General features: G+C 40.2%; 1 long non-coding RNA gene and 1 gene segment (V, D, J or C); one reads left to right on the top strand and one right to left on the bottom strand.

Annotated features, from left to right (window-relative positions):
* Positions 1–1,363: 1,363 nt before the first annotated feature.
* The window catches only part of LOC114096210 (uncharacterized), a 38,545-nt gene continuing 18,374 nt past the window's right edge, over positions 1,364–21,534 (bottom strand). Inside the window, exons 3-4 of the long non-coding RNA XR_004618457.2 lie at positions 2,141–2,276; positions 1,364–1,451 (exon numbers count right to left, since the gene is read on the bottom strand). This is a non-coding gene — a long non-coding RNA (uncharacterized lncRNA). The remainder of the gene's footprint in view (positions 1,452–2,140; positions 2,277–21,534) is intronic.
* The window catches only part of LOC114096207 (T-cell receptor gamma chain C region C7.5-like), a 44,314-nt gene continuing 42,617 nt past the window's right edge, over positions 19,838–21,534 (top strand). The window contains 2 exon segments of the C gene segment in view: positions 19,838–20,203; positions 20,305–20,624. Of these exon segments, the coding sequence occupies positions 20,158–20,203; positions 20,305–20,624 (366 nt within the window).

The raw sequence follows: 21,534 nt of genomic DNA, 5'->3' as shown, positions 1-21,534 counted from the left end.
GGAAAACAAATTACCTGAGAGAGGCTAGAACAATGACTGATAGTGACATTGTCCTACAATTTAAACACATATACAGATATATTGGTGGGTCAACATCTGTGTATGCACAACTTAAATTCTATCCTTATTTTCTTATGTTTTGATCATCTATCCATCAATCAATCCAAATGGATTGAAGATATCACTACACTTTCTGAGAGTAGATTTGCCAAATAAAATATAGGATACCCAGATATGTTTGAATTTCAGATAAAAATTATTTTTAGTTTAACTCCAAATATTTTGTGAAATATATATTTACACACACACACACACTGATTTAATTTAAACTGAATTACCCACCTGATCTCTGAGGAGACTTTTTATAATACTTGAGGATTACCAGCAAATTAAAATAAATAGATTATTGTATACAAAGACACAATCATCATCATTTTTTGAGGAGTGTCATTTGCAGCTGACATCGTTGATCCCAGTCTCTTTTAATAAGGTAGATTCAAGACTCATCAGATTTGCATTTGGTGGTTGCCCCCAAATATATTTTACAAATATTAAGTGGAAGTAGTCAGGGCCATGATGAAAAAGTTTCATCTCAGGACAAGATGAAGGCAGCAGCATTAATATTGAAACTGAATTTCAGGGACATGTTTCTTGTTTCCATAGGCGAACAGAGAAGTTTCATCCAGGGCTCTGCCTCCCACCACATTTGCACCCAATCTCCTTATCTCTAAGCAATCCAGGCTCCTAGCTTCTCCTCTGCAGAGGGCCTGCCTTTAGTGACCACAGAGTGGTGCTAGAGAAGTGGGCAGAAGCAGAGAGGCAGGGGCTCCTCCCAGAACCACCCCTTCTGGGTAAACAGCTGGGTGTCTTCTCAGGCAGCCCCTCCGTTACTTCTCCCGGCCTGTGACTCAGTCCCGAGGATCAGCTCCAGGTCACTGTTGGAAGGATCACTTCCATTTTGAGTAGGATTTGAGTTTTGAAAGGTTTTTCTTCTCGTCTTATCATCTGGTCCTTTTCCTTGAAAGCCCCAGGGAAGAAGGCATGCTGTGGGCTCTAGCCCTACTTCTAGCCATCCTGCCTCCTGGTAAGTATGTGGCACAGATGATCATGGGGCGTAGTTTTCCCCAAAAGAAGCCACAACAAAGAATTCCATTACCTCTTTGTCATTAATTTTTATTGTTACCATTTCAGGCAGTCAAACATCTTCCAGTTTGGAAGGGAGAATGATGTCACTCAAGAGAACAACTGGGTCCACTGCAGTAATTACTTGTGATTTTGCTGAAGAAAGAAATTTCATCCACTGGTACCAACTCAAGGAGGGGAAGGCCCCACAACACCTTCTCTACCATGATTTTTACAATTCCAAGATTGTGATGGACTCAGGACTCGATCCAGTGAAATACCATGTGTATGAAGGCACAGGCCAGAGATCTAAATTCATAGTGCGAAATCTGGAAGAGAGTGATTCTGCTGAGTATTACTGTGCTTACTGGAGTGCCTGTCACAGTGATTCAAATCTGCTCTGTACAGTACACGAAATGTTACTTGTGGCTGCACATGAGACACAAAAAAGACCAGCCTCCATCTCACTTCCTGCTGCCGGCCTCACTGTTTGCTGAACAAAGTGAAACTCTGAGACCAAAATCTAACCCCAAAATGTATGTGCTACTCCCCTCTCATTAGCTTTATCCTGATAGAAATCATATCCACAGGACATTCTACTATCACCAAAACTTGGCCAAGTAGTCTGGTTGACAGCATCATTTCTTTCAGCTCTTCCAGGGACTGATGACGTCCCATTCAATTTGCTGTCTAGGATAGACAAGGTCACCTAGGGTTGATAGATTATGGGAGACATTTAGGAGACCATCATAGTTTAGGTTTAGGGGACCATTATATTTGTATTTAATCATTTATCCAATCATGATCTCTGGATAATGGCTGGGAATGATGCTCATAACCTTACTTAAGTTTATAAGTAATAAGGTGATGATAAATTTGGGTTTCATGAATACTTCATGCTGATGGTCATATTTATTATCTTTTGAACAAACTGATATTTCCCTCCCCATAATCAACTATGGTATTATTGGTATGAATGATAATGTAGGAAAAAAGTGAAAACATTTTATCTACTTACCCAATGAAAAAACATAACTTAAAGAAATCAAAAAATGTGTCATTTGTTAATGATTCATAAACCAGATAGCATCCAGTCTGCAAAATAGGTGGGAGCTCCACTGAATTGTGACCACTGTTGGTGATTTCAGGAAAGCCTGAGGAATAACAAGGAGAGAGCAATAGTGCAAAGAGCAGATTGGCAACATCTTTCTTACTCACACATTCCTGGTATGGGTTAAAATGGAGGGACTTCCTTACCATGCTACCTAGGGTTGACTGGGCCCTGGGTGATTGGTGGCTATGATTTCCTGGTTGTTTATTTTGTTATGTTTGCAAACTGGCTTGTTTAGGTCTCTGGCTATTACCTCTCTCATGATTTATTAGATGATCCTATTGAATGAGTAAAGAGTTTGGGTTTAGTTTGGTGGCATCTAAATATTAGCCTGAGTGACTCCATTTTGGGTTATTTGATTGGGCTCCTAAAACAAGAGCTCTGTATCAATCAATTCCCTTTCATAAGTCTTACTTGATACACTGTCTGTTGAAGTGCATCCCAAAGCCAGATCTGCTCTCTTTTTTTATTTTTATTTTTTAAAGAGAGAGAGAGAGAGAGAGAGAGAGAGAGAGAGAGAGAGAGAGAGATTTAATATTTATTTTTTAGTTTTCAGTGGACACAACATCTTTGTTTGTATATGGTGCTGAGGATCGAACCTGGGCCACACGCATGCCAGGCGAGCGCGCTACCGCTTGAGCCACATCCCCAGCCCAGATCTGCTCTCTTTAAAGTGAATGAAGCTAAAACTCCTTTCCACTATTATCCTCCTACATAAACACATTAATTCATTAACTGGAGTACAATTATTTACTTCTACAATTATTATTTTTGCTCAAGGATTGAAGCTGAAGAACTCTTTGAGAGAATAATCACATTATGAATGGCATATATTTAACTTAAAAATTTTATTCAGGGAAATGATGATAGCTACTCTGCTAGACCTCTTTTAAGGATCTACAACTAATTGAGATAAGAGGAGAAAGAACAATACTGTTGTTTGAGGGCCTCACTATGATTATCAGAAGATATTGATTTGTAGCAATTTTAAAATTCATGTTCTAAAATTTCATTTTTCTATTTATGAATTTATTTTAATTAGGCATATATGACTGCAGAATGCATTTTGAGTCATTGTACACAACTGCAGCATAACTTCTCATTTCTCTGGTTGTACACAATGTAGCATCACATCATATGTGCTAGAGTGTAGCACTCCATACATGTACCTAGGGTGATGATGTCCATCTCATTTCACTATCTTTCTTGCCCCCATGCACCTTCACCACCCTCCCTCCCCTTTGCCCAATCAAAGTTCCTACATTTTTCCCATGCCTTCCCCCTCCCCATTTGTTACTACTATAAAGAACTGCAGTCAATTCTGTGAGGGTACATATTTAGGATATATATATGTATGTGTGCGTGCATGTGGTGTGTGTGTGTGTGTGTGTGTGTGTAGGATCTCATGGATCTTAATTTTATTGATCCTTTTTTTGGGGGGGGGTTCTTTGTTATAAATTTACTTCATTTGAAAATGAAGGCAGCTTCAGTTCTTCCTTACAATCCCTTTAAATAGTATCCAATCTGTGACTTTAACGCCCTGGTTGAGACTTCTGGTACAATATTTAGTAAAAATGAAGTTGACTAGCATCCTTCTCTTAGTCCTGATCTCAGCTGGAACTTCTATGTGTATATATCCCTTGCTACTTATTCAGATTTCAATTTATGGTTCTTAACAAAATCTGTAGTTATCCCTAACATGCACTTTTTGAGTACTGATTTCCTCTCAAATTGTATATGAAAAATTGTATATTGCCTGGGCTGTTCAGATTCCCCAGACTATGTTAATGTCAGTCATGATGATGCTCATCTCTTTTTTATTCCTAAATTTAATGAGAAAGCTTATAATATTTCATCATATTTACTGAAAGCTTTTGTAAGATGCCCTTTCTTAAATTTGCATATTTAGTTCTATTTTGGACTTGCTAGAATGTTTTCTAATCATGAATCAGTGTTGAATCGTGTCATACACCCTGCTTTTAGTTTGTCTTTTCCTTTTTAAAGTGTAGATTTTCTAGTGCTGGGCAACCCTTGCATTTGTAAGATGGCTTGAACCTGTTCATGCTATCATGAACAATGCTGCTAATTAAGTGTTGCATCTATGATTAAGTGAGATGGGCCATGCTTTTCCTTTTTCCTTATTGTCTTTGCCTGCTTTTAGAATTACAGCTAGCAGCAGAGGTTTCTTTATAGACTGTGCCAGGTTAAAGACATGCAATAAAACAAGTGCAAGAAGTCCACTCTGATCTGTGTGCTGGTTTTCAGGAGCCAAAGATGAAATTCCTAAGTGAAGGATGCCCTGGAGAACAGGCAACATTCTTGCTATCGGGGATGGAAAGTTAAAGTTTAAAGCTTGTGGAATCTGTACAAACCTTGTTAAACTCACCTTGATCCTCCTTCTTATTTCTCCACCCAGTTAACCCTCCCAGACCCCTCCTGTCTCCTCATCACATGTCAAGACTCTAATCTTCATCCAATACAGCACAGAGGTGATGGGCTCTAACTGCCTCTCTGTCTTCATTTCCTTAGGAGGGCTTCTGCATCCTGTGAAACTTCTAGTAATTAATTCTCATGCTTTTCTCCTGCTAATCTGTCTTAGATTTAATTTTTGGATTCAGTCATGAAGCTAAGAAGGTGAAGGTGATTTTTTTTTAATTTATTTTTTTATTTTTTAATAAAAATGTAATAAAACATTACATAGCTTTTGACATATCATATTTCATACATTTGATTCAAGTGGGTTATGAACTCCCATTTTTACCCCATATACAGATTGCAGAATCACATTGGTTATACATCCACGTTTTTACATACTGCCGTACTAGTGTCTGTTGTATTCTGCTGCCTTTCCTATCCTCTACTATCCCCTCTCTCCTCCCCTCCCCTACCATCTTCTCTCTCTACCCCATCTACTGTAGTTCATTTCTCTCCCTTGTTTTTTTTCCTTTCCCCTCACTTCCTTTTATATGTAATTTTGTATAACAATGGGGGTCTCCTTCCATTTCCATACAATTTCCCTTCTCTCTCCCTTTCCCTCCCACCTCTCGTCCTTGTTTAATGTTAATCTTCTTCTCATGCTCTTCCTCCCTACTCTGTTCTTAGTTGCTCTCCTTATATCAAAGAAGACATTTGGCATTTGTTTTTTAGGGATTGGCTAGCTTCACTTAGCATAATCTGCTCTAGTGCCATCCATTTCCCTGCAAATGCCATGATTTTGTCATTTTTTAGTGCTGAGTAATACTCCATTGTGTATAAATGCCACATTTTTTTTTTATCCATTCAACTATTGAAGGGCATCTAGGTTGGTTCCACAGTCTAGCTATTGTGAATTGTGCTGTTATGAACATCGATGTAGCAGTATCCCTATAGTACACTCTTTTAAGGTCTTTAAGGAATAGTCCGAGAAGGGCACTAGCTGGGTCAAATGGTGGTTCCATTCCCAGCTTTCCAAGGAATCTCCATACTGCTTTCCAAATTGGCCGCACCAATTTGCAGTCCCACCAGCAATGTATGTACAAGTGTGCCCTTTTCCCCACATCCTCGCCAGCACTTGTTGTTGTTTGACTTCATAATGGCTGCCAATCTTACTGGAGTGAGATGGAATCTTAAGGTGGTTTTGATTTGCATTTCTCTGACTGCTAGAGATGGTGAGCATTTTTTCATGTACTTTTTGATTGTTTGTATGTCCTCCTCTGAGAAGTGTCTGTTTAGGTCCTTGGCCCATTTATTGATTGGGTTATTTGTTTTCTTATCTTCCCCTACAATTGGCATAAAGTTATTAATTCAATTTATCTTGAATTTAAATTTCTATATTTATATTGCCAGTTATTTTTCTGCTATTAGTGCCATTTGTATATTGTCTATTTTTTCTTTCACTACTTTACCAGCAATGAGAACATTTTTGTAATTTTTCCAAGGAACCAGCATTTTATTTTATTTATATATTTAATTTCTATTTCATTTTTTCTTATTGTTTTCTTCCTTCTATTTTACTTGGTTATGCTATTTTCTTTTAACTTTTTGGGTTGGATTTGGAAAACTAATTTTTAGACATTTTTTTCTTCTGTTTAAGATACATATGTTTATATATGATATGTATATAATTCTAAGAATCCTTTCAACTCCAAAGAACTCATTTTGAAATAAAATTTTTTTCCTTATACAATTGTTATTATAGATCCTGCTTCATTGCAAAAAATTTACTTAACTGTGGCCTTTGTTTCCAAATACAGGTATTATGGTACAAGCTTGGTTATATACTCTGTTGAATCAGCGTATATTTTTTCACTTTGGAGATTTTATTTTATATTTGCTTTTCCTTTCTTTCTTCCTTCCTGTTTTTTTTTTGGTAAGCATATTTTCAATATAGTAACTACTATTAATAAGTATAAAAATCTCTATTTTGGGGGAGTAGGTTTCTATTTCTATTCATTCTATCAAATTACTAACTATATTAACTGTTGTTAAATCTTCTGTATGATGTTAAATCTTCTGTAACTTTCTCATTCAAATGGAATATTTATGAATTTATCTATAAAGTTTGAGAATTATTGCTTCATATAATTTTATTCTATGTTGTTAGATTCTTAATTTCCATTTGGTTCTATTTTATATAATATTTGAAACATCTATCTTCATTCCCTTGCTTGAACCTTACTTTTTATCATAATACAGTGAACACATAATTTATATTTTGTGAATTCCTTCTTATGCCTTACTTTTCAGAATAATTATTTTATTTGCACATTTATCTTTTAAAAGTAATAAAGATCTCAAGCATACAGAAAGAGAATAAAATAATAACATCGAGGTACTCATCATTCGGTTTTGCTTACTCTTAAAATTTTGCCACATTTGCCTCAGGTGTTTTCATTGTAGGGAATAAAATATTATACAAGTAGTTGAATGCCTGGGGTATATGTTCCCATTCCATTTGTTATGGTTTGGATGTGAAATGTCTTCCAAAAGCTCATGTGTGAGACAATGCAAGAAGGTTCAAAGAAGAAATAATTGAGTTGTAAGAGTCTTAACCCAATTAGTGAAGTAATCACCTGATAGGGGTTAATTGAATGGTAATTGAAGTGGTAGGGTGTGGTTGGAGGAGGTGGGAATTGGGGTGTGGGTTTGGGGTATATATTTTTATCTGGAGTGTGGAGTTTTTCTTTCTCTGCCTTCCGATAATGATGTGAGTTGCTTCCCTCTGCTATACTCTTCCACCATGAAGTCCTGCCTCCCTTACAGACCCATGGAATACAGCCTACTGTCTATGGATTGAGACCTCTGAAACCATGAGCCCTGAAATAAACTTTTCCTCCCCTAAATTATTTGGTCAAATCCTTTTAATCACAGCAGTGAAAAAGTTGACTAAAACACTGTTCCTTCCCCATCTTTCCCCAGGGGTAACTATTACACCTGAATTTGGTGTCAAGTATCTCATATATGCTGCAAATATATGTATCCAAAAATAATTATATAGTATGCATCATATTTTAAAATTTTATAAAATAGGATTTACATATGTATAACCTTAAAAATTTTTCTCTGCCAAATGCTTTATTTACTCGTGTGAATGTATAAGACTTTAGTTTACTTATATTAATGAGTACATGGTATACCCAGTGTAAAAATATCATAAAATTTTTACTCAAAATTTCATTAAAAAAAAGCCTGGTGCTTGAAAAAATCCTGGCACTTGAAAGTATCATACCACTTCCTTCCCCTTTTCTTTCTGTCCTATCTCAGCTTTTACCTGTGTGACACCCTCATTCTCTAAGGCTGCTCTATGTGTCAAGAAATGTGTCTACAGTCATATCTAGAGACCCAACATACAGATGATGGCTTACCCAGGCCAACTGAGACGACTTCCTTTAGTCTCCTCTGTGTGTACTGTAATCAACAGACTTGGATGTTTGATTGGCCCTGGGATCATTAGGGTGACCAGGAGGCCAAGGGACTATTATGGGCTCCAATTGGTGGAGTGCCCCTCTGGTGGATAGGGATCTTCATCAGAACCATAGAGGGTGAGGGCTGAAGAGTTTCCCAGAGAAGAAAGATACTGGTTTAAAAATTGTGGTTTAAAAATTGTTTAAAAAATCAAAACAAAAGTCATCGATGTCTTCTATATAATTCATGAACAATTTGTGTGTATGCAGCATGTGTATTTTATTTTGACACATGCAACACACACAAACACACAAACATACATATTCTTTTTTACCCTTCAGTAGATTTTTATAGTTACGTCCATGTAGATGCTATATATATTCTTCTAATATTGCTTCTGGTTTATTATTGCTTTTGTTGTAGTAAATGAAGTATTTGGTCTTTGCATTTTCTAAATGTCTATTTTTAATATATAAGAAAGTTATTAGTGCTTATGTAAATTACCATTATCTTTATATCTCCAATGTTTTTGATAGTCTCAGATTTTCTAATTATCATTTTAAGATGATATGATATATATTTTTTTCTTTCCAATACTTTTATATATTATATTATCTTCTCCAGTTGTATTACTTTAAACCACTTGCAAACTATTAATTGTTAATGATGCCAATTGGCATTTTATTTTTCACTTTAAAAGGAATACGACTATATCCCTAAGATGATGGCATCTGAAACACAAAGCATCACACATAAACTTCATATATGACATTTAGAAAATAATATACCAATGTTTTGAACTTTACCTTTTAAACACGTTCCTACAAATTTCCTAAAAAGTAAGTTTTGTTTAAAACAAATATCTATGAGCCTCTTGAAAACTATTAAATCTGTGGAGGAGGAGAGGATTATTGGGAGTATAGTGATCCTTGTAGATGGACAAATAATGAAAATTAACCTCAGAAAAATCCCTTAAGGTGGGAAGAATAAGTAGGAGAATCCAATCTCCTCAGGCACATAGAATACATTAAGAGAGGTAAAATAGAGGTAGGCCACCTGTTTCCCCTGGCTTCCCCTGAGGAAGAGTTTGAGAAGGGCTTGTTTGTAACATCCAGATTGATTCAGAGTCAACTCAGGCTTCACTCTCATAAAATCTTTCCATCAGTTCGCAAGGATTGACAAGAACTCAGTACCCTAACACTGCCAATGACAAAGGAGAGAGACCAGTGAGATCTACAGGACTCCATTGAAATGTGCCCCTTAGCTGTCTTCTCCATTTCTGAATTCCCCAGAACTGGCATAGGGTGACTTGATCCTATCTCCAGGTCTTCAATGTCCCTTGATCCAACAGAGGTTTCTTCCTTCACACATACACACACAGTTCTTTCAAATTGTCATCTCTATAATTTTTACTTTATCTGGTTCTAAGAGATTATCTATTTCAACCTGTCCTGTTTTGAGATGACACAATAAAACTTCACATTTCTTGAGTGTTTTCCATGCCATCTGCTGCTGCTGGTCTATGTGGTTTGGTCACAGGATCCCAATTATTTCATGCAACACCTTGAGGTTCCTTTTCGGAGAAGAAAAGGGGGCAAAATAATTTTTACAGGTTAGTCTCCTGCTATTTCAGAGGAGTGAAAATCTTGATCAGAACCTCTGGGTGACATGTTTAGATAAGGAGTGTGCGTTTCTTGGCAGGGATTGCTTTCCTATGCTTATCCCTTCCTCCTTTGTAACCAGCATGCTGGTGGCCTTATTAGTATAGATTGTCCCAAAGAAGAAGGGGATTTGGGTACAGTCAACCTGACTTCAAATCCCAACCCTCATGCTATTTATGTGTTCAGATGTTGACACATTACTTAAATGACAGCAACACTTTGCACTTTTCTAAATTGAGGATAATACTATTTATACCACTGGGTTATTTTCAAGATCTAATAAAACAAAACCCATGAGCCAATCATGGTGCTGCCTGAGCCCCTGCACAACTATTTGGGTGTTACTGTGGAGGAGGTGGCCCACCAGTGCTTTCCATTATTGATATTATCATTGCAGCAGCAATTTCTAAGCATTTCTGAGACCCCGTAACTATTCAGCCTCCCTTCCTTCACCTTGTGGTCAGATCTGTCTTTCTACTGTCTGGGCCTCTTCTTGTCTTCCCTGTTTCTCTCTCCAATTACCTCCTTGTTCCAGGAAAGCAGCAGCTCACACCCTAATGTGACCTGTACCAACCACCAGGATGTGGCTCATGCCAATAGTCTGAGATCAGTGTTCACCATGGGTTCCTCTTCTCCTGTTCAGGATGCAGAGCCATGACAGATTGTCTTGCCCTCTGGAAATTCCCATTCCAGGTAAGTCCCCCACCTCTTACTCTACAAAGAGAGTCTACAAAGACTGCCAGGCTTGGATCTGTCCCTGCTGCACCACTCTCTACCTCGCAGCTGACCAGTCCCTCATCATGATGGAGCAGCCAACATGGTCCTGGGACACAGTGGAAGCTTGGTCTTTCTTCAGCGGTCCACACCAGGATCATCTACATCTACTGGTACCGGTAGCAGGAGAAGAATGTTCTCCAGAGGCTCCTCTGGCTGACCATGTTCAGAAGGAATGTGCACACCCCCCAAAAAAGATAAAATCATAGCCCTGAATACCAAGGATGGCAGTAGTTGTTACCTGTCAGCATTGGAGGTGGAGAAGGATGATGAGGACATGTACTATTGTGGGCTCTGGGGACAAGTACAGCCCTGTGTGCCAACTCAGACCCTGTACAAGAATGTCTCTCTGTTTGAACTGTTTGGTGGCAGGGATTAAACTCAGCGGCACTTAGTTACTGAGCTACACCTTCAGCATTTTTATTGTTTACTTTGAGACAAGGTCTTGTCAAAACACCTAGGGCCTTGCTGAGTTGCTGAGGCTAGTTTTGAACTCACTGTCCTCCTGCCTCAGCCTCCCAAGCTACTGGGATTACAGGTGTGCACTCCCATGCCCAGCCAAAAATATATTTTGCTTCCCAGTCCTGCCAGGCCTTGGACATGTTCACTGACTCTTGATCTTTCGAATTTGCCTGTTGCATGAGAGAAAAACTCCATTCCCTATGTTTCCATCTCCTGTTCTTTCCCAGATGCCCCTCAGTATTCCCACTACAGATAAGAGTATAAAGCTAAAGAGAGGTGAGTGTTCAGGCTGGCACAGACTCCGTGAGAAATCCACGGAGGGCCTCCTGTCCAGCATTTCTGAAATATTTGGAGGATGAGCAGTGTTGATCTGTACAGATGCCACTGGGCCCATGTGGTTATCGAGCACTTGAAAGTTAAGTGCTGCAAGAGTCCATGTTGAGATGGGCTGTAGGTCTAAAACTTTTGAAGATCTCATGGGAAAAAAAGTGAAATAATTCATTGATAAATTTGTATGGGTTGACTTCTTAAAGAGTTATATTGTGGCTATCTTGGACTAAACAGCAATAATATTAATGTTCCCATTTCTTTGTAGTTTTTAATGTAGCAACTAGAAAACATTGAATTTGTGGCTCACATGAGTTATTTACAATTGTTTCTAAAAAGACAATATCATTAGAGATGGGAAGTTTAGGAATCTGACTATCTCCACTGAAGAATGCACAAATTATTTGGCAAAAGATTTCAAAGGTGAAAGATTCTGGAGATTTTTCCACACAATGATCGAAAAGCTAAATTGAGAAGATTACTCTGGTGTCCAGCTTTTCAGTTCTTGCCCCAGGGATTAATCTCATGTGGCAGTAGAGTGAGCAATTGTTGGGAAACAGCATTGTCAATACTTAGCACCTAAATCAATTGGAGGGCTGGCACAGGAACGATGTTAAGTGTTGTATTGTGGCAGGGATGAACCCTAGAGCCAATGGGCACTTCACCTTCTACTTCTCCTTGAGCATCACCCAGCATGAGATGTGGATGCACTCAACTTCTCTGGATTTTTGTTCTCTCATCTGACAAATGAAAGGATTAAACCAAATGATTGATAAGTTCTGATTATTATTCCTACAATAAATCAATGCCATTCAAATAACATTGTGCTATCAATCCTCCAGCACCACCCAGGAAGGCTTTCATTTCACCATGCATACACACATCAAAATGTCTCATTTCATACATTGAATGTGCACAGTTTTTATTTGTGTTATACCTCAATAAAGCTGAGAAGGAACTTTATAATTTCAATATGACACAAATTGTTCTTTTAGAGACATTTTTATTCAACAAAGTGCTATAAAAATATCAACTGAAATTAAAGTAAAATTTTATCTTTATGTTCTACTCATCTGTATATATCAGTGGCTTTCCTCTGGGGTTTCCCAGACTTGGCCATTTTATTAGTAATTGTCATCACATGCACATCCAATTTATTCTATCGGGCTGAAAGATGAAGTCAAATTAGGTTCATTCTCAGATCCTAGAACGGCCAGAAGCCTGACATCCTGGGTCAAATACAACAGGCAGGAGATTCAGGACTCAGGTCACAAGGCCCCACCCACAGCAGCAGCAGCTGGATCTTCATTCAGAATCTGATGAGTCTGGACTCACTCTCACCACCCTCTAATTGGCCATCCCAGGCTGGCTGAGTCTGATCCACCAGAGTGTTTTCCTCTGGAGGAAGCTGTCAGAGGATACTAGATGGCAGGGTATAATGTTCTCTCACACAACCTCTTATTCCTTTTTTTCTGAAGACCACGACAGTTTAGATTTGAAATTCCAAATCCCTACTGAGGGCTGAAAGAGCACACTTTTGACTTATTTCTCTCCTATTTCCCCTCCCCGCCAGAATGACAATCAAACTCATGGCCTTGTGTGTACCAGGCAAGCACTCTTCCAACTGAGCCAAATTTCTAGTGCCACCTCTGTCTCCTTTTGACTGTGTCTTGCCCCAAGAATTTCTCCATACTATTTGTTTCAACTTGTAATTTAGATAACTATAACCTGTTGGTCCATTGGAAAAGGATCACAGATGCACTGTACTAGGAAGAAAAGTGCACCAAAAAAAAAAAATGTCACCCAAAATATAAGTGGCTTTTTAACCCACAAGAGTAAGGGGCTGCAGATTTATGGGTGATTTTATTAAAATTTATTTTTGTCAATTGCAAATGATTTTCAAGTTTTAATGAGCAGTAGCTGATTAAAATGGTCACAATAACAACTGAGAGACAAAATTTTGAGTGTTGACAACACAAAATAAAATTTATTTTCATAAAATAGTGGTTACAAACACAACCCCCCAATAATGTCATCTTACTGTTGAAAAGCTGGAAAAAAAATAAAAATAGAAAGCAAGTGATTTGGCCATTTTCCCACCACCACATTGCTCATGGTCTCCACTGTGACTCTTTCTAACTGTTTTTCATGTGGAGATGGCATAGCTGTCACTTCCTAACTCTTAACTATAGCAGTACTAGATGTCGAGAGAGGGTATATATAGGGGTACCAAAATATCATTCTTCAAAATTTTCTATTTCCTTTATGTTTGACGAGCAGGTCACCAACTCCGTACAACCTGAAGCCTGGTTCTGGGGACACTGGAAACTTTGGTTGCACTGAGCAAGCCTGGCTCTACCACAGAAGAGGAGCTCAGGAGCCGGATCTGGCGTGGAACCTCAAAGACCCATAACTTCCCTTAGGGCCAAGCCCCCTTTCCTGCCATGCCCACCGCCTTCCCTCATGGCCATCTGCCTGACTACTTAGAAGATCCTTAGGTGTAATTAGCGTAACTGAAAATAGACTTCCATTTCCCCTGGAGTCAAAGCCAGGTCTGTTTCTCCAAGCTTCAATGCAGATGTGTGACCCCTTCGATGTTCTTCCCAACATCTAGGAATCTCATGATCCTGGAGTGACCTGGGCCTGCCTCTAGGTTCTGGTCCTTGGTCCAATGTAGGCTTCTTCCTTCTCATATGCACATGCACGTGTGCGCGCGTGCGCTCACACACACACACACACACACACACACACACACCTCTAAAACCATCATTTCTATTTCACACCAAGTCTCCAGAGAACGGAGAACATCTACTGAACTCCATCCAGGGTGAGGCGGACTAATAATACCTCATATCCTTGCATATTTTCTATGCATCTGAGACTGTGGCAAATGCATTGCTCACATGATCCCTTTTAGTCAGTCCTCTGGCAACCCATGATGTCCCTCACCATGGAGGAAGAAAAGGAAGAGAAACAACAGAGCTGTTGTGCTCTTTAAGGGACTGAAATTCTTCCACAGGACCTCTGGGTGACAAGCTCCAGTGACAACACTGAAGGGAAGCATGTGTATTTGGCAGAGTTTGCCTTTCAGTGTTTGTCTCTTCCTCCAAAGTAAGCAGCACACTCATGGTTCTATGAGGGTAAAGTGTCTACTTGGTCTCCAGCCAGACCTATCTTCATGTTCCATCCTCATTCCCTCAGGTGTCCAGCTTTTGACAAGTTCCTAAAAATAACAGCCTCACTTTCTACACTTCTAATCTGAAAGTAATAATTTGGGTAACACTGGATTATTTTCATGATTTAATAAACAATGGCCATAAATCAATACTTAAGGTGCTAGAATGCAGGTGTCCCCAGCAATCCCCGTTGTGTTGTTGTTTTTATTATTCTGCCAATGTTCTCTAAGTGTTTCTCAGAAATCCAACCACTCAACCTCCCTCCCTTCACCTTGTGGTTATTTTTCTGTCTGTCCTCTGTCTTCCCCTCTTCCCCATTTCTTTCGCCAATTACCAATTAGGGCCTGAGCTGCTGCTTCCCGCCCTACCCCGCTCCCTACCACCACCGTCACCACCAAGCTGTGGCTCTTGGCAGCAGTTTGACACAAGCATTCACCCTGGCCACTGTCACCCTAGTCACAACATAGAGCCATGCTGGGCTATCTCACCCTCCTGTGGGCTCTCCTGTTTCCAGGTAAGTCCCCCACCTTCTTTCGTGGTGAAGTTTTCAGAGACTGAAAACTTACCCCTACCTCACTGCTCTCTCCCTTGCAGCTAGCTGGTCATTCACTCATCCAACTGGAGCAGCCAGCCCAGGTCCTGGGACACAAGGGAAGCTCTGTCTTTCTGCAGTGCTTGGTCCATATGAGGGTCAGCTACATCCACTGGTACGGGCAGCAGGAGGGCCAAGCCCCCCAGAACCTTCTCAGGATGGGCGTGTCCAGGAAGGATGTGCATTGGGATTCAGTTCTGAAAGCAGATAAAATCACAGGCTTGAACAACAACAATGGCAATAGCTGTTCCCTTTTGGTGCTGAACCTGGGGAAGAGTGAGGAGGGCATGTACTATTGTGCAGCCTGGGACCAGCACAGCCCTGTGTGCTAAGCAAGATCCTGCACAAAAAGGTCTCTTACTCCCTGATCCTGCCTGGCCATGTTCACTGACTCTTGGTCTCTTGGGTTTCCCTGTCTCATGCAAGTAAAAACAAAATTTGTCCTCTGTTTCTCTACCTCCTGGGTTTTCTGAGATGTCCCTCTTTGTTCTTTCAATTCAGGTAAAATGATATGACTAAAGAGAAGTGAGCTCTTAGCCTGATGCAGACTTGAGAAACAATTCAGTCAAAAGGGGCCTTTCAAAGGTTCTTCGTTCAGCATTTCTACTGTACTGGAAAGAGAAGCTGTGCTGTGTGGGAGGCATCCTCTCATGTGATTTGAGTTTCCTCCCTGGCTGGGTGAGAGGCACTTAGGAACATCATGTGTCCAGAGCTTTCCCCACCCTTCTCAGGTCCTATGGCTTGTCCATGTGGAGGCGTGTCTGGCCACTACCCCAAAGACCCAATTGTCGCCCCTGACCTTGGGATGCTGCCCCTCCTTAATCTTCATTGGATGGGATTTTCCCCAGAATTTTTTGTTCCCCAATAAAAGTCTACTCCCTGGCATGTTCTCTCTCTCACTAGCCTCTTCAGTAAACCTTGCTACAATAATAGGTGGCTGGAGGCTGGAGCTAGGAGGAGCCATCCTGGAGCTGGTTTAAAGGTAATTAGAGTCTGTCTCTTTAATTCAAAACTCCCTAGAGATTTCTCAGGTTTCAAACCTTCATTCATGAAGCCGGTGCTGGTTGCGGGCTAAAGTGCTGATCAATCCAGGTGTCCCTGGCTTGATGAAGTTATTGAGTATTTGAAAGTAGGTACTGCAATAATCCAAGTTGGAATGGACACTAGTTCTAAAATAAACACTGTACATTGATGGGATACTGGGAGAAAGTAAAATAACTCATCAATAACTTTTTAGCTTCTTGAATGTTAAAATGATTATATTTAGGATATCTTGGACTCAATGACAGTAGCCCTATATCTAGCTTTACCTGTTTCCTTTAACTTTTTCAATAAACCCCATAACAATTTTACTTTTGTGGCTGAACTTACTAATTCCCATCAATTTCTATCAGATAGAGTCCAATTATTAGAAACTGATAATTTCAGAATCTGAAATTATCTGCACCTCTCCAGCTTCCTCATTTTGTACCCACTGACTGATCTTATGTGGCAGTAGAGCCAATAATTGGAAGTTTGGAAAACAACATTACCCATGTTCAGCACCCTCATCCAGAGCTTGCACCAGAACTGATGTTACAAGATGGTCATCATGTGGGGGATGAGATAAACCCTGGAAGAGACCTTGGACCCTTTCATTGCTCCCTGTCCTTGAACATCACTCAAATGTGGGATGTGGAAGCACCCCAGCTTCTCTGATTTTTGTTTACTCATTTGAAATATATAGGAGTTTGACTAAATGTGAATATAATTTCTGCATTAAATCCAAGTCATTTCAATAAGATATCACTATGTCCACTATCTTCCTATAAAGAAGCCAACTTCCATAAAAGAAAAATAAATGAATAAAAGGAAGAAAACCTGTGTTCCAATGATCCAGCACCAAATAGAAAATCCCTATGCTGCTCTATGTGTGGAAGAAAAATAGCAAAAGGCTCTTTAAATTCTAAGCTGAATATATACATGTTGACTCTTCTTTCAATGGAAGAGTCAACATGTATATATGACTTCCTCATTAAATCAATAACATAAAAACATTAATGTTTGGAAAGTTCAAATGATTCTGAGAGAAACTGATTCCTCAGATTCCTTAATTCATAGTTTCTCTCTCAACTTCAGATGTTTGTGGCTGGAGATTTATAGTTAAAAATATGCCTGGCTTCTGCAAAGGCCACATATTAGTCCCCTCTAGTGAACCCCCAAGTCCAGGTGGGAGAGGGGATGGGTAAAGAGGGGTCAAGTCCTACTTTCCTTTTGTTCTCAGCTTTTTCTCTTCATTTCTTGTTCTCCTTTGTGCTGATGAAAGTGATGGGCACAGGAGGATAGGCCCTGCACCTCTCCCAGAACCTGGCTCCAGATAGGAGTGAATCCTGAGAATTGGCTGTGATGGGGCACCTAGACATTAGGAGGGAAAAACTCCTCACTCACTTCCTTACCGAACAAGATTCTCACCTTTAGGATAATCATGACAACGTTTCAAAATTTTATTTCTAAGGAGTGGTCCCAAATTCTTTCACTCTCACTGTCACTTGATTCTGGGAGCCTTGCTGCTGGCCTGTCTCTACGGGAGGGAGTCAGTGTGACAGGAGCAGGACTGGTGTGCTTCTGATGCTCACCTGGGCATGTTCATTGAAGGCAGCATGGCAGAGTCTGCCAGGAACCAGTTTCTGAGGGCTCACTGTGTGTTAGGCACTGTTGCAAACCCTCCACCTGGGCTAACTTATTTATGTTTCAAAAATATCTAATAAAGTGGGTCCTGATTTTATTCTCACTAGATAAATGAGAAAAAGGAGAGGGAGGAATTCAAATGGCACAGGCTTTGTAGCTAGATAGAACCAATCTCAAATCTGTCAGGGACAAGGTATTAAACCTTGAGCCTTTTCTATATTTGATTCCCATCAGGCCCCATGGAATTACATTAAAATTTTGGAGTTCAATATGATAGTGGCTACAAAGTACTTTAAAGGCTTTAAGTACTTGGTAACTCTTCTTTACAAATTATACTTTAAATGGTGATCTTTCACTGATATCAGCAAGAGGAGAAATACTTCAATGTTCACGCTTCCACTCATTATTTCATTCTTTCTCCTATTCTACAAACACCTGGGAATATAAGAAATACAAGATATGGTCTCACTCCTCTGCTAGTGATTGCCTGATGAGTCTGAGAGAACAATGAATAAGCAGGCCAAGATTTAGGCAGGAATGGCTATGAGAGAGGGAGACACGAGGTGGCGCCACTAAAAAGCAATTGGAGGCACATTCACCCCTGACTTCCTCCTAGGTGAGAAGCTTCCTGGAGGATTCAGTGTTAAGTTGAGCCCAAACATGAAGAGGAGTTCAGCAAGAAGTGTGGGATATACAGTGGTCCAGAGAGGAAAACTGCCAATCAATGTATAGATTTGGATCATGTGATTCTGGGGAGAGAGTGGCTGAAGACAGAAGGGAAGGGAACAGGTGGTTACCACATAGGGACCTCAGGTCCTAACAGCTCTGACTTGATCCTCAGAAGCAGAGTAGAGCAAGATGGAGAATCCTAAGCAGGGAAGTGACTAGGTCAGTTCAGTCCCCAGGTGATGGAGAAATTGGGACGGAGGGACCATGTTGGTGGCAAGGCAAAGAAGCGTTGGAGGCAGGGTGAGCCAGGAAATGTTTGAGTAGAAGAATCCACAGCAATTGAAGTGTAAAAAATTAGTTAGAGGAGAGAATTCAGGCTTACACTCAGGACCCTGGCTTGGACAACGGTGTTCCCTAATTTAGGGAAATGTTTTTCATTAGAGGAAGAGTTCACTCTGTCTTTGTTAACTTTCACTTTGAGGTCCTGTGTAAACAAACCTGTAGCTGTCTGAGCTGGAGATGTGCACATGGAGCCCAGGAAACAAGAGTGGGCTGGCAATGGAGGAGTAATGTCCCCATCATTCCTTCTCTCCTCCCCTCTAGGATAATTAAAGCCACCAATGGGGAGCAACCACTCAGGCAGAGTAGATAAAGTAAGAACAGAAATCTACACAACCACCCCCTTTAAGCATTTTGTATAAATACTCCAGCACTCACGAAATATGTTGGTTTGGGAAGTGACACAGAGAAAGCAAGCTCAGTAATCCATAAAGAGGGAATATGGCTTCCCCCCTCTAGGGGAAGCTAGGGTTTAGTAGAGATGTATAGCTCAGTAGCTGGGAGAGGACATGAACTTCACACTTCAACAAAAGTCAGTCACCAGGAATGGAATATGAAGATCTGTGGAGTGAGGTGACCCTAAACTGTAGGATATGGGAGTAGCTGAACAGGGGTCAGTGGACTGATGATCCAGAGTCTCCAGCTGAGTGAAGATACACTCTTTGTGGGCAAATGATACACAGCACAGCCTGACCACCTGCCACCATGGCCTGACAGGTGGGGTTATTGAAGATCTACTTTGTGAAAGATACTGAGTCCATTAAAAGAAAGAAAAAGCTGGGCACGATGGTGCAAGCCTGTAATCCCAGTTTGAAAGTTCAAAGCCAGCCTCAGCAATGGCGAGGTGCTAAGCACTCAGTGAGACCCTGTCTCTGAATAAAATACAAACGGGGCTGCAGATGTGGCTCAGTGGTTGAGTGCCCCTGAGTTCAATCCCCTCCCCCACCAAAAAAAAATGAAAGAGAAAAAGAACACACCCTTGCCCATGGCTGTGACTCATGCCATCTCTCTGTTAGTCAGCTCTGTGGTCAGAGGTCATACCACTGAATCTCTTTTCCTAAACCCCATCCCTTGCCCACAGTGGGAGCTGCATGAATACCAACTGTGTAAGTGGGTCGTCTCACCGTTCAGAGATGCCATCTGTGCTCCATGATCTGACATAAGGTGTGGACCTTGAATTCCTATCGTCACAGAGTGGAAGTGCTAATAGGTGTTGGGGACCCCCTTCAGGAAGAGGCAGGAGAGCTGCATGGGGAGGCCCATTTCACCTGCTCAGTGGGGAGTTTGTCTCCTTGACTCACCACTAAACCACAGGAGTCTGAGCCTCTTCTCAGTGAAAACTGGCTGCCCCAGAGGAGAGCACAGTCTTCAGTCATGCTGTCACTGAAGCCAGCAGTGGCTCTGGCCATCCTTGGAGTTTGTAAGTTTTGTTTACTTACTTTTGACTGATGTTCTCTAATTTTGTATTTTTTATAAAATCCCAAGAGTTTGTTTTATTTACTGCAACTTCTTTCTTTTCAGTGTATGTGTATGGTGCACGTCACCTGGAGCAACCTCATCCTTCCATTACTAAAACCCTCTCCAAAACAGCGCGCCTGGAGTGTATCGTGTCCGGAGTAACTATTTATGCCATGTCCATATACTGGTATCAGGAAAGACCTGGCCATCCCCTGAAGCACCTACTGTTCATTTCAGCTGATGACACTGTCAACCTGGAACCAGGCATTACAGTGGGCAAATTTGAGGTGGACAAGATACCTGAGACATCTACGTCTACCCTCACCATTCACAATGTAGAGAAAGAAGACTCAGCTACCTACTATTGTGCCTTCTGGGAATTGCACAGTAGTAGACAATCAGAGCCATCTCAATCAATAAATGACCTTTGGTTCTTCATTCATTATTATGAATTGGGGAACCACAGTCACCACCAGCATGCTTTTTACAGTCTCCTAGGTAATTGTTCAGTGGTGGATTTTACATATAGTTGCTAAATTCTGCATTTTCTGGACCTAGAGACTTTACATGAGAATGAACCAATGCTCAGCCTCATCTTTTTCAGACATTTTCTTTCTCCAAGTATTTCTCTAGGTCTCCCATGTTTATTCATCTGGGACAACCTCCACACTCACTATTCTTTTATGCCAAGAGGTTATAATAATTTTTCAAAACTTCTTCTGTCCTAGTCAATTTGCATTACAATGTTTTCTCAGATCCATGTATCCCCCTCAATTAGAAAAAAAATATATTAGATAGTTTTCATTTTTCCTAGAGGGTAGAGTATAAGACACACTGCAGGATCTAACCATACCCAGGGAAGACTGCAATGACATGTTCATCTCATGCATGCCTTGCAGTGGGTGATGTTTGATTCTGCACAAAACTTGGAAACCCTCCTACTAATCGAGTCCAAGCCCAAGTTCTACTCTGAATTGGGGTTTGTGGTGTAGTTCAATTTTTGGCCTGATTCCATTAATCTGACAATAATTCTTTTTAATGTTTGTATTAAAAAATAAATTGGCAGTATATGTGCTTAGCATGAAATTCAAACAGGGCAAAAAGATATTAAGGAAAACTTTATTGCCACATCTGCTCCCAAGTAAGTCAAACAACCAACCGCTAACATCAGAGATACTTAGTGAAATGCTTTCCTTTTTTTGTTTTTATTTATTTTTTACTATTAATTAATTAACTTATTTTAATTAAGTATATATGGCAGCAGAATGCATCTTGATTCATTGTACAGAATCG

Source organism: Marmota flaviventris, chromosome 1 (assembly GCF_047511675.1).
Source record: "Marmota flaviventris isolate mMarFla1 chromosome 1, mMarFla1.hap1, whole genome shotgun sequence".
NCBI lineage: Eukaryota > Metazoa > Chordata > Mammalia > Rodentia > Sciuridae > Marmota > Marmota flaviventris.
The sequence above is the reverse complement of the archived record's forward strand: the minus strand, read 5'-3'. Positions and strand labels throughout refer to the sequence as shown.